At 41.2% G+C, this 11925-nt stretch overlaps 1 protein-coding gene across 1 annotated transcript; it reads left to right on the top strand.

The window, feature by feature from the left end:
- Positions 1-559: 559 nt before the first annotated feature.
- Positions 560-8968, top strand: LOC135885524 (toll-like receptor 7). Its single transcript, XM_065413263.1, has 2 exons — positions 560-580; positions 5819-8968. Exons 1-2 carry the CDS (start codon positions 578-580, stop codon positions 8966-8968), a joined length of 3153 nt encoding a protein of 1050 aa, XP_065269335.1. The 5' UTR covers positions 560-577.
- The last annotated feature ends 2957 nt before the right edge of the window (positions 8969-11925 follow it).

Raw genomic sequence — 11925 nt, 5'->3', positions numbered from 1 at the left:
GTGGTCACCCATGTCGCCTCAGCTGGGCTTCTCAGGAGATTCTTGGAGTAGGAGTAACCATAGCCAATCTGGCCGCTGAAGGTATGAGAGAGAGAGAGAGAGAGAGATTGTATTTGGCTAAAACAGGCCATTTGAAAAGGAAGCTATACAAAAACATGGCAAACTTGATAGTGAATTGCTATATAGAATCTGTGACAGTGCACCTCTTCTTCATGAGCAAATGTGGACTCTGGGAAAAGGGGGAAATAAGTACAGGTAAAACCCTGAGCTGTTCTTATCAGGGTAGAGGGTGGGCTGGAATAAATGAGGTCCCAAAGGCTTAATTTAAATATATAGCTTTGAGGAAGTGAGTAGCAGCAGCTGTTTAACATGTAATTGATTTCTCAAGTTTCATCTTGACTGAAGAAACAATAGTATCCTAACATTATTCTGTTGTCTCAGCGAGTTATGCCATTTTGTGCTTTCTTCTGTACCTGAGCCGAAGCAGTGAGCACCCCTTTCAAGCTGTTGTGTCTCCCTTTGATTTGCAGTTTTTGCCTGGGAAAAGTCATCTCTAAGTCTTGGAAGAACACAGAAAATGGTAGGTTCAGCTTCCACTTTAAGCATATTCTTAGAGCTCTGTGGAATGGGAACTGCAACGTGGGTGAGAGAGGGATTTTTCAGACTGTATCCTCTTCCCTTTCCTTCCCAACACCAATTTCATAATTTGTCATAATGATTATAGTTGGCATTATACAATAACACAGATCAGGGGACAGATAACATTTGCTCCTACTATTTTATTGCAAGTTTAGTATTATAGTAGGTTAATAACAATAATATCTTCCAGAATGTTCATATCTCTTGGGATGCTATTTTCTCTCTCTGCTCCAATTATATTTTGCCTTTAAAAGTTGTATGAAACAAAGAGGGATGATAAAAGTCCATTTAGAAAATATTCTCAGTGCATTGTTTCTGAATATTTGATGAATACTGTAAGTCAGATGTGGATTCGATAGGGTTTATACAAGTCATTGGTCCTTACATTGTCATGGTACACGGTCAGATTATAAAAATACGTTGATTTACATGAAACAATGATATGCTGGCATTTGCCTAGAGGATAGATCACTTGATCAAATGTTAATCAGGCAGAAAGAGTCCCTTTTTGCACTTCCTACAATAGCAACAAACTGGCTATGCAGAAAACAACTGCAACGGTTGCAGCTATTCGTTTTAACTTCAGTTTCTTTTACTCCAAAGACTTTGACACAGATTATTATTGCTAATTCCATCTCCTTTCTACAAAGAACTTGGAAAGACACTATTCTTGTTTGTATTATAGTAGTCTGTAGTGTGGACAAATAATTCGAGAGACAGTTTCATAACCAAAGCGCTTACAACCATAATAGATAAGACAGATGAATGGTGAGGAAAGAACGGAAGTGGTGCTTCCCCCATTTCATGGATGGGAAACTGAGCACAGACACATTAAGGGCCAGATTTTTAAAGGTATTTAGGCACCTAAAGATGCAGAAATCAATAGGAGATAGCTGCCTGAGATTTTCAAAAGTACAGAGCTGCATTTTAAGCACTTAAAACACCTTTAGAAATCTGGCCCTAAGTAGCTTGCCCAGGATCACACAGGAAGCCTGTGACATAGGCGCTGACTCCATGGGTGCACCAGGCTTCAAGCACCCACTGAAAAAAAATAGGGGGGGTGCTCAGCTCACACTCTGCTCCGAGGACCTGACCCCACTTGGCCTCTTGTCCCCAAGGCTCCTGCCGCCGCTCACACAGGGGGGAGGGGGTCGAGAGGAGCGAGCGGTGGATGGGACCTCAGGGGGAAGAGGCTGAGTGGGGATGGGGCCTCAGGGCAGAATGCAGGTGGAACTGGGCCCCTCCTGCGTGTGGGCCCGGCGTCTGGGTGCCATTGTAAACCCAGTGCTGCCCTCACGAGCCACAGTGTTGCCGATAGTTTCATCCCGAAAGCTACACAGTGAGATGTAATGTCTTTAGACTGGGTCACTAATGAAGACAGCTTGTAGATGAGTGCAATGATTTAAATATACTGTAATTCGTAATATGATTATGTAGTTCATTACTACCTTAATAATCATTAAATTATTAAGATACCAATGATAGACACATATTCAATAACTAGAATATAAAAGAAGCGTATAAATATGCTGAAAATAGCCCCCCCCCCCCAAGCTGGCAGAGCGCCCCCCTCCCCAACACACACCCCTCTTCAAAATCACCCACAGCAAAACCAAAAGTCAGTGCCTGTGCCAGAGCTAAGAATTGAGCCCATGTTTCCCAAGTACCAGTCCAATACCTTAATCACAGCACCATCCTCTAAGGAATGTATCTAAAAAGTGTCAAAGCACAGGTTTGAACAAAATGTCTAAATTGTCCATAGGGAACCATCATAGCGAAGAATCCAACAGCATTTCTGTTACAGCAAGACCTGTACAAACCTGAACTTGAAAGTTCGAGTTCAATAAACATACGTTGGTCTTTGTTGGGGGATGGGAGAAGGACAGGCATCCTTATGTCCTGTTCTTCTCTTCCTCCTGACACGTGATGGTGCCTCTCTGGTCTTCTGCCAGGTAAGCCCCTTGAAACACACTGCTCCCACTCCCAGCAGGCTCTTTGAGCTACCCACAATGGGTTGTTATTAGACATGTCTTTCCCTATAATAGTACTTGTGGAGAAACTCCCACTGACCTATGTGGCAGACACACCCCATAATTCTGGAGAGGAGCTAGGGAGCCTGAGGCTTCCTTAGCAACCTTGTGCTAGAGATTGTGGACATCTCTTCCAGCTCTCATGATTGGTGTATAGCCTCAAGTATCCTGCTCCTGGTTCTGGAGAAGACCCTGCTGTCGGTAGAGGAGCAGCTGTTTGTAGCTCACCCTTTTGGTAGCAATTTTCATTATTCTAATAATCATTTATGTATTTACTTATCCCTTATAAAAGTTACCGATCGCGTATGTGCTGTTACTGAGTTTACTAAATGTGCTCCTTAAAATGAAGTGATGAATAATATTGTTGAAATTTTTCTCTTGCAACTTTTTTAACAAAAATAATTCCTTTTCCAACCAAATGAAGATTTCAGTGGGTAATTTTTCATCTTGTTCAAAGTTCAGTTAATTTTTTCAGGTTTTTTCCCCCAGTTAATTTGGTTTTCAGTTAATTTTTTTTTAATATTTCCCCTCTTTATCTCCCTTTTTTCCTCCTCCTTCACCACCTCCATTGTTTATTAATGAAAAATATTGAGTTGCGGGGGTGATTTTTTTTTTTATTGCTCCTCTGCATATTACCTAATTTGTCTACCCTTATTATCCCGTTATTCACCAATCTCATCTAAATCACGAGTTCTCAACCTGGAGGTTGCAACCAATTTCTCTTACTCTATGGCTACATGGAAGTGTAGGAGGGTTCTGGCACCTTTTGGTGTTGTCAAATGGAGTCACAGTATGGGAAAGGTTGAAGTTCCTCAGGAATTTAGAGAACTGATCTGAACCTTATGTGAAAATAAATGAAATTTGTCTCATTGACATAAAACATCTCCTAGGACACAATCCAGCTGCCATTGAAGTCAATGGCAAAACTCCCATTGACTTCAATTGGATGAGGATCAGGTAGGGTGAACAGACAGCAAGTGTGAAAGATCAGGATGGGGGTGGGAGGTAACAGGCACCTATATAAGACAAAGCCCCAAATATTGGGACTGTCCATATACAATCGGGACATCTGGTCACCCTAGGTAAATGACTTTTTATGTCCATACTTTAGTACGGAAAGTTGATAGAATAAATCTCCTGAAGTTCTTAAACCAACTGTTAACCCTAGAGAACAGAAATGCAGTGTCACATGAGAGCCTTTCCATCTATTTCTCATGGTTGGTCTCTTTCAGTTCTTGTTAACTCCTTTGTATACATCTGGGGCTGGCTATTTTAGGTAACAAATACAAAATGGCTGGGGTGGAGGAGCAGCAGGGGAGCAACTTAAGTGTGCAGAACATATATAACATGAAAACCTAAATATTCAAAATGCCTACGTTACCTACCAAGTGTGTCTGAATTAGTGTTCAACAGCACTTTCCCAGACTTTCAGTTTAACAGGTGGCTTGTAATAACAAAAAGATGTTCACACAGGACTGAAGAAACACTTGGGCATACCTCGTGGCATCTGGTTAAGCATCTGATTTTCAATGTAATTAGCTGCTTAATTGAACATCCACATTTAGTCAATACATTCCCTCGTTTCATTAAAAAGCACTGTGTGTAATGTTTTGTTCTCCATTCCTTACACATCAAATTACTGAGGGAGAAATTTTAATTATGGATTTTTTTAAAGTTTTCATTGAATGTATTCACCAATCAAAAAAAATCCAGATAAAAGCCAGTCCCAAAATAACACAGTAAATAAGGATAGTTACAATTGTATTGAAATTCAGGTGATTGACAACTTCAGTGAAAAATATTACTTGAACAAAAAAATAGTGACTGCACATGAAAGAAGGAAATGTCCACTAGAATACCGAGAAAGGTTACTTCCCCATTCCTGTCCCCCCGTACCAATACAAATATAAATAAAAAGAGTGGCCAAAATCACAAAGATAGGTGTGAAAAGAGAGCTCATTTGGGGAGATTCTGTGAACTGAAAAGTCTGTGGGTTTTGGCTCTCTTATTTAGCTATTATTATTTGTTAAAGGGACACAGCCAATTTAAAAGTACACCTCTGCTTGATTCCTTTTAACCTATCATTGTTACATCAACACCTTAGTTTACTGGCCTGAATTTTCAAAAGTATATAATGATTTTGTTAAATAGTGATAGTATATTTTGTTTTGATTTAAAGGGTGCTGAGCACCTACCTACTGAAAATCAGGCCCCTTTAATGTGGCTCAAGTTGGGCACCCAAGTCACTAGTCACTTTTTGAAAATTTACTATTTGACCACATGGAGATCAAGCCAGGTGTGAATGTGTAGCACACTAGCCTAGCCTGCTGCACACACAGTTTTTGAGTGGACCCGCTACCACACACTGAAAGTTCTATAGCGCACAGCAGTAGAGCGAAGCGCTCTACAGAACTTTTAGTGCATGGCATGGGGTCCGCATGGCCAGTTAGTGCACAGCAGGCTTGTCTGCCATAGATGTACACCCCAACTTGCCACATACTAAGTCTCCATATTGACCAGCCCTTACGCCACTGTAAACTGAACCTGAGTATCTTAAAAACACAAACACCTTATTTTTTCCATTTGTTTATTTTGTGGATTTGACAGCAATTTGTGCAATAGTCATTTCACTGCTTCCTTTTGTATAGCTACAACTTATCGTGTATTTAAAACGAACTCTTTGAAACATTTCTCCTATGCCTTTAACTATAATATTACTACATTCTCAAAGGTTATACAGAAGTACAATATAGGGGAAAATCATGAGTGTGAAAAGAAACAAATGTCAGATCTCTCCTTGCTGAGTTAACATATGCAGCTGGACTGTTTTGATAGATTTCTAGGTGGGGTTTATTTAATCCTTTTAAATTGAGCTACCTAATTCCACACAAGTTTTCAGACGGATTTCTCTGGGCCTACATGAGTATAATGTAGCTGTGCACGGAAATAGAGAGTAACCAAAGAGAATTCCCTGGTATATGAATTTAATTTGTCTTTCACAACACTTTTGAGTAAGTTCTTTAATGTTCTTTAGTGCTTTATTGAATAGAGAACTTTGGGATCTAATATTTAATAGTTAAAGGAAGAATAATTGTAGATATATATTGCAGCTGTACTAAATCAATGTGCGTTTCTTTCCTTCTTTTCAGGCCTTTCACACATGGCCCTCAAACAGATTGCTCTTCCTCTTGCTCTTCCTGTTTTCCAAGCTGCTGTCAGCCAGATGGTTTCCTAAAAGCTTACCCTGTGATGTGAAGGTAGAAGCTTCAAAAGCCAGTGTGATAGTGGACTGCAGTGATCGTCGCCTGACCGAAATCCCACATGGGATTCCTCGTAACACCACCAACCTGACTCTCACCATTAACCATATTCCAAACATTTACCCAACATCCTTTGTCCATTTTGATAATCTTGTGGAGATTGATTTCAGGTGCAACTGTGTGCCTATTCGACTGGGGCCAAAGGATCATGTGTGCACCAGGAGACTGCAAATCCAGAACAGCAGCTTTGCCACTCTCACAAAGCTAGAGTCATTGTACTTGGATGGAAATCAGCTATCAGAAATACCTCGGGGTCTTCCTCCTAATTTACGCCTGCTGAGCCTTGAAGCAAACAACATTTTTTCCATTACAAAAGAGAATTTGTCAGAACTTGGAAACATAGAAATGTTGTACCTGGGACAGAACTGCTATTACCGTAATCCATGCAATGTTTCATTTGAAATTGAAGAAGCAGCCTTCGAGGACTTGAGAAATTTAACAGTATTGTCCATGAAAGCCAATAATTTAACCTACATTCCACACAATTTGTCATCCACTTTAAAGGAACTGTACCTTTACAATAACATGATTCAAAAAGTTCAGGAACATGATTTAAATGACCTTTACAATTTGGAAATTCTTGATTTAAGTGGCAACTGCCCTCGCTGTTACAATGCCCCATTTCCATGTACTCCATGCCCTAATAATGCCCCAATTTGGATCCATCACAAGGCCTTTGATGCCTTAAAACAATTAAAAATTCTGCGCCTTCACAGTAACTCCCTTCACAATGTACCCAGTAGCTGGTTTAAGAACACCAAGAATCTCAAAGTGCTTGACCTTTCCCAAAATTTCCTGGCCAAAGAAATTGGAGAAGCTTGTTTTTTGAACTTTATCCCCAACCTCGTAGAGCTGGATCTCTCCTTTAATTTTGAACTTCAGGTCTATTCTTCATTTTTGAACCTGTCTAAGACATTTTCCTCCCTCTCACACCTGGAAATCTTGAGGGTTAAGGGTTATGTTTTCAGAGAATTGAGTCAAGAAAACCTACATCCATTGCTTCATCTTAGAAATTTGACAGTCTTGGACCTGGGAACTAATTTTATCAAACTCGCTAACTTGAGTATGTTTAAAAAATTCCCATCTCTTAAAATGATAGACCTCTCAGTAAATAAAATATCTCCTTCTTCAGGTGAATTCAATAATCATGGTTTTTGTTCTATCCCCATGGCTTCAGTAGATCAATACAAAAGCCAAATGGTGCAGGAAATGCATTATTTCAGGTATGATGAGTATGGGCGAAGTTGTAAGTCCAAAGACAAAGAGGCTGCTTCCTTCCAACCTTTTGTCAATGAGGACTGCCTCAGTTATGGGGAAACTCTGGATCTAAGCAGAAACAACATATTTTTTATCAACCCCTCTGACTTCCAGCACCTCACTTTCCTCAAATGCCTCAACTTGTCAGGTAATGCTATCAGCCAGACTTTGAATGGAAGTGAGTTCTACCCTCTGTCTGGACTGAAATATCTGGATTTTTCTAACAATCGGATTGATTTGCTGTACTCGGCTGCCTTCCAGGAACTAAAAGATCTGGAAATTCTAGACCTGAGCGATAACAAACATTATTTTCTGGCAGAAGGTATTACTCACAAGCTTGATTTTACAAAGAATTTGACCTTTCTGAAGAAGCTGATGATGAATGGGAATGAAATTTCCACTTCTACTAATATGGGGATGGAAAGTCATTCTCTTCAGACTTTGGAATTCAAAGGAAATCACTTAGATGTTTTATGGAGGGATGGGGATACTAGATACTTGTCATTTTTCAAGAATCTGACTAACCTAGGGCAACTGGACATTTCCTACAACTCTCTGAGTTTTTTGCCTCCTGGTGCTTTTGAAGGCATGCCTCCACGGCTCAGGGTACTCAGCTTAACCAATAACATGCTGAAGTCTTTCAACTGGGGGAAACTCCACCTTTTGGAGAAACTGGAAACCTTGGATCTTAGCAACAATCTGTTGAGTACCGTCCCCCGGGAGCTGTCCAATTGCTCTGCAACCCTCCACAAACTGATACTACAGAACAATAGGATACGACGGCTGACTAAGTACTTTCTCAGAGATGCTTTCCAGTTAAAATACTTGGACCTCAGCTCAAACAAAATCCAAATAATTAAGAAATCTAGCTTCCCAGAAAATGTTATCAGCAATCTGGAGATGTTGCTTTTACATGGCAACCCTTTCAAGTGCATTTGTGATGCTGTGTGGTTTGTTTGGTGGATCAACCAGACTGAGGTTACGATTCCTCTGCTGGCCACAGATGTGACCTGTGCAGGCCCAGGAGCACATAAAGGTAAGAGTGTGATTTTATTGGATCTGTATACCTGCGAATTGGACTCCTCTCATGTGATCCTGTACTCTGTGTCAGCGTCAGCTATCCTGTGTCTGATGGTGTTCACAGTTACAAGTCACCTCTATTTCTGGGATGTGTGGTATAGTTACCATTTCTGCACTGCCAAGATAAAGGGCTATCGGCGTTTACATTCACCAGAAACTTGCTATGATGCTTTTATTTCCTACGATAACGAAGATCCAGCTGTAACTGAATGGATCTTGAAAGAACTAGTTGAAAACCTGGAAGATCAAAAAGATAAACAGTTCAATTTATGTTTGGAAGAAAGAGATTGGCTGCCGGGGCAACCAGTTTTGGACAACCTTTCCCAGAGCATACAACTGAGCCGAAAAACCATATTTGTCCTGACTAACAAGTACACAACAAGTGGCAACTTTAAGACAGCATTTTACATGGCACACCAGAGACTTATGGATGAAAAAGTGGATGTGATTATCTTGATATTTCTTGAGAGAGCTCTGAAGAAGTCCAAGTACCTCCGGCTGAGGAAGAGGCTGTGCAGTAGCTCTGTCCTAGAGTGGCCAACCAATCCTCGGTCCCAGTGTTATTTCTGGCAGTGTCTGAAAAATGCATTAGCGACAAACAGTGACATGACCTACAACAAACTGTTCCGAGAAACTGTGTAGCTCTCCCACGCCCTGTAAAATCTTAGTATGATACTGAGTAGACTGGGTGACAATGAAACTCAAATTTTACTTGAAGAAGGTTTCAAAGCATGGGAGATAACTTAAGCCTGACATTATATCAAAAGTTATATGCGACAACAAATATTGTAAAGACAGTATTTTACTTGTCTTCCTGCAACATGACGGCCTTACATTTAACCATCACCAGTTGCCAACCAGGCTGTTTCAATGACATGCACCTTACCTGGCACATAGAGATAAAATGCACTACCAGCTGGAAGACTCAGGTTTGGAACAGAATCATAGCTTCCAGTTTTCAGTTCAGTGGAGGCTAAGAGCATTTCATGTAGGTTGGCTCAAATATCTTTGAGACCATTTACTTGCGTTACTGTATTACATGGACTACTAGGAGGAGTTTAGCTGTGCCTGAAACTGCTGCTCTTTGGATCATTGTTAGATTAAACAGTATTCACATATAAAACTGTAGGTCACCAACTCAAAGCAGCACCAGACGCTGCCAGAACAACAGATGCAAAACCTGTAGACATACTTCCACTACTACGATGATCAATACCCCCCACAACACACCTTTCAAGGCCCATGAATTCTACACATGCCTATCACAAGATGTGGTGTACCTCATCCAGTGCACTAGATGCTTCAATAACAACTATGTGGGTGAAACCAGACAATCACTATGCTCTCAGATGAACTCTCACTGAAAAATGACAAAAACACCATATCACCTGTGGGTGAACACTTTTCACAGAACAGTCACTCTACATCTCACCTCTTGGTCCTCATTCTCGAAGAAAACCTGCCCAACATCTTCAAAAGACAAGCCTGGGAGCTTAAATTCATAACTTCACTAGACACTAAAAATCATAGACTGAATAAAACACTGTATTTATGGCTTATTACAACAATCTATAAGCCACTAACAACCCCCTTCTCTTGCCCCCGATGCCTTTTTCCCCCTCCCTTCCTTCTCACCTCCCTCCTCCCCAATGACTGAAAGCGTGTTAATGGGGCACTTCACCTTGAATGGTCCCTTGAAATATGTGTTAACTACTTATGTTAAACAATCTGTTCCACCTTGTATTTAACTGTGACACTGAGTATGTTTCCCAGACCTGAAGAAGAGCTCTGTGTAAGCTTATAAGAACATAAAAATGGCCATACTGGGTCAGACCAAAGGTCCATCTAGCCCAGTATCCTGTCTTCTGACAGTGGCCAATGCCAGGTGCCCCAGAGGGAATGAACAGAACAGATAATGATCAAGTGTCAGAGTAGCAGCCGTGTTAGTCTGTATCTGCAAAAAGAACAGGAGTACTTGTGGCACCTTAGAGACTAACAAATTTATTAGAGCATAAGCTTTCGTGGGCTACAGCCCACTTCTTCGGATGCATATAGAATGGAACATATATTGAGGAGATATATATACACACATACAGAGAGCATGAGTTGGTAAGACAACTCCCACCTGTTCATGCTCTCAGCGGCAATATGATCTTTTCTGTCTTGTTATCTATCCCTTTCTTAATGATTCCCAACATTCTGTTCACTTTTTTGACTGCCGCTGCACATTGAGTGGTTGCTCGCAAGCTTGTCTCTCTTGCCAACAGAAGTTGGGCACATAAACAATAATTATCTCACCCACCTTGTCTCTAATATCCTGGGACCGACACGACTACAACACTGCATACATGCATACATGAAGTGTGATATGTAACATGAAGTGCAGGAGGTTGTACTGCCAAAGGAAGCTGTGTTCACTGGCTTCTCCCGCAACCATCTCCATATACGTGGAATGGCCTCCTATTGCTGGGCACAGGGGAAGGGGGCAGGAATAGAAGAGTCTCATTGCTCCACCTGCTCCTGCCTCCTATTTTCACTTGCCAATGGTGAGGGTGAGAGAAAATGCTTTGTTTTCACCTGCTTTGGACTAGTGGCACCTAGGCCCCTGTCTTCAGACCTGTCACACATCATGGAGAGAATGAGAAGACATCCCTGTGCTTCTCCCCCTACTCCATTGAGATGGAGGCCACATGAAGGGTGTGGAGTATTTATGTCGATGAGTGTAAAGAAGGGTGGTGTTCCATTAATGTTGGTACGGATTGTGTAGATGATTCCTAGACACAACTCATGAGCAGGTACAAGCAAAACTCAGGAGTGACTGGGTGTGGGGATGCTCATGCACAGCCTATAAAAATTGCAGGATCTGCCGTGGTGTGCCCTGAAAAGTGATCAGTGCTCCTCTCCCAGGCAGCACATTAACCACAGACTGAGCCAGTGCTCATTGTCTATGCTTGAATCACTGCAGGAGTAGCAAATAGCCTTCACATGTCACCATCCTCTCATGTTCGCCCTCAGTCCCCCACACCAAATACGCAGACATGTGGGTTGAGAAGACTGAAATGCCAAAACCTTTACATTCCCTTTCTGCTCCTTATTGGATACCCTGTAATATTTGTGTATGTAACTGAACCTGTGTAATTTACTGTATTCAACTGTTATTCAATCCTCCCCTCAATCTGCACATGTGCAATGTTCTGCATTCTCAATAGTACAGCATTTCACCCTTGTGATAACAAGCATTTTACTACAAGTTGTGATTTTTCCATTCACCATAGAAGATTTTTTTTTTTTAAGTGGGGTGTGAGGAAAGGGAATAGCTCCTATCCAACCTGAGCTGAGGGGGTGGAGGGAGGGAGTTAGGAACAGCACCAGCTGTGAATAACTTAGGAAATAAGGAAACTAACCCACATCCTCCTTCTCTCCATTTCCGTTCTTGCAGCTGGAAAGTTACAGTTAGTTCATAATGAGCTACCAACCCATTTAGATGAAACAGCAGTTCATGCTTCTCTCCGAACTATTGCTTCAGACTGCTCATGGACTAAAACACAGACTCTGTATTGGTTTACATTTGGGTCACATTCTGAAGATGATCATTGCAA

The sequence above is a fragment of the Emys orbicularis genome, chromosome 1 (genome assembly GCF_028017835.1).
Source record: "Emys orbicularis isolate rEmyOrb1 chromosome 1, rEmyOrb1.hap1, whole genome shotgun sequence".
NCBI lineage: Eukaryota > Metazoa > Chordata > Testudines > Emydidae > Emys > Emys orbicularis.
Note: the sequence above shows the minus strand (reverse complement) of the source record. Positions and strands in the feature narration are given on the sequence as shown.